Source organism: Austrofundulus limnaeus, unplaced genomic scaffold, assembly GCF_001266775.1.
Source record: "Austrofundulus limnaeus strain Quisiro unplaced genomic scaffold, Austrofundulus_limnaeus-1.0 Scaffold1415, whole genome shotgun sequence".
Taxonomy (NCBI): domain Eukaryota; kingdom Metazoa; phylum Chordata; class Actinopteri; order Cyprinodontiformes; family Rivulidae; genus Austrofundulus; species Austrofundulus limnaeus.
In genome coordinates, this window is record NW_013953817.1 from 65529 (window position 1) to 67254 (window position 1726).

Consider the following 1726-nt stretch of genomic DNA (forward strand, 5'->3'; position numbering starts at 1 on the left):
CCATACCCCTGTGTGATACAATAAATAGTAATGTTATAAATGGTTTAAACATCTATTATATGAGCAAAGAGCCTGCCATACCACTGTGTGATACAATAAATAGTAATGTTATAAATGGTTTAAACATCTATTATATGAGCAAAGAGCCTGCCATACCACAGTGTGATACAATAAATAGTAATGTTTTATATGGTTTAAACATCTATTATATGAGCAAAGAGCCTGCCATACAACAGTGTGATACAATATATAGTAATGTTTTATATGGTTTAAACATCTATTATATGAGCAATGTTGCCTGCCATACCCCTGTGTGATACAATAAATAGTAATGTTATAAATGGTTTAAACATCTATTATATGAGCAAAGAGCCTGCCATACCACTGTGTGATACAATAAATAGTAATGTTATAAATGGTTTAAACATCTATTATATGAGCAAAGAGCCTGCCATACCCCTGTGTGATACAATAAATAGTAATGTTATAAATGGTTTAAACATCTATTATATGAGCAAAGAGCCTGCCATAACACTGTGTGATACAATATATAGTAATGTTTTATATGGTTTAAACATTATTATATGAGCAAAGAGCCTGCCATACACCTTACCTTTGAGTTTTGTAAGACAAACCTGTTTGTGTTGCTGTAGCAGGTCATTCTTACCTCTCAGTAGCGGGTAAAACACGGAACAACACAGGCCGACACCAGTCACAGTAACAGCAGAACTCAGAACCGACAGAGCCGAACCGAGCCACGGTTTGAGCCCGTTCCGTGGTTCCATCCCACTCCCACCGGTTCTTCCCCCCGACATGACTGGAGGAGGAAAAACAAAATACTCCAAATCTGGTCCAACTACTCAGAACACAATCCACAGAACCTTTGTCTGAACCCGTCCGTCCTGACCGAACCGTTCTGCATTCTTTTGGACTGACTGTCGATAACAGGTCAGTCCGGGCTTCACTTCATGTTGTCGACCCGCTGACGAGTCCAACACTTCCGCCAACACTGAGTCCGTCCCGGTTCCTGTAGGAGGACCGGTTGTTCTCAGGATGAACACCAGAGGGCGCTCCACCTGCCTCTGAGGGCTTTTATTACCAACAGTATCACCGGAAGTTCAGACTTTTACTTTGAAATGCACCGGATAAGTCTTTGAGGCAGGTTTGTTTTGAGTCGCTCAGAGGCGTCTTGGATGATCCCGGAACAGCTGTAGGAGTTAACAGAAGGTAAACAGGACGTAGTTTATGTGATTTGACTGTTAGTCACGGTGTTTATGTCAGGTAAACAAGATAAACATGGCGCCCTGACGCTCAGGGCTGCTCGCGCTGACTTCTTAACTGAGCTGTAATTATCTGGTGTCCATGGTTTATTATGTGGGCAGGGCCAATTATTCACTAATTTATTTACATTATTAGAGCTTACAGCTATGTTTCATCAGCTACATTTACCTGCTCTGACACAGAGTATTTACCTGCTCTGACACAGAGCAGCTGAATGATCCCAGCAGATCCTTACTGAGGCTAAACTGTTAGCATTAGCTGACGTTTAGCTGCTAAGAGCTAAAACTACCGAGTGTCTCCTCACAGAGGGGCGAAGACAGAAAACAACTGATTATACTCCTTTATATACGGTCACTTCCTTCAGAGGTAACAGACTTGTTAGTCTCAGTGATCAGGTCACTTCCTTCAGAGGTAACAGACTTGTTATTCTCAGTGATCAGGTCAC

At 41.7% G+C, this 1726-nt stretch overlaps 2 protein-coding genes across 2 annotated transcripts in view; one reads left to right on the plus strand and one right to left on the minus strand.

The window, feature by feature from the left end:
* The window catches only part of arl6ip6 (ADP-ribosylation factor-like 6 interacting protein 6), a 3053-nt gene extending 2018 nt beyond the window's left edge, over positions 1–1035 (minus strand). Inside the window, exons 1-2 of the mRNA XM_014032309.1 lie at positions 908–1035; positions 668–817 (exon numbers count right to left, since the gene is read on the minus strand). Of these exons, the coding sequence (XP_013887763.1) occupies positions 668–815 (148 nt within the window). The 5' untranslated portion in view covers positions 816–817; positions 908–1035. The remainder of the gene's footprint in view (positions 1–667; positions 818–907) is intronic.
* A 97-nt stretch (positions 1036–1132) lies between these two features.
* The window catches only part of arhgap1 (Rho GTPase activating protein 1), a gene marked incomplete in the record, with an annotated part of 26706 nt that continues 26112 nt past the window's right edge, over positions 1133–1726 (plus strand). Inside the window, 1 exon segment of the mRNA XM_014032308.1 lies at positions 1133–1227.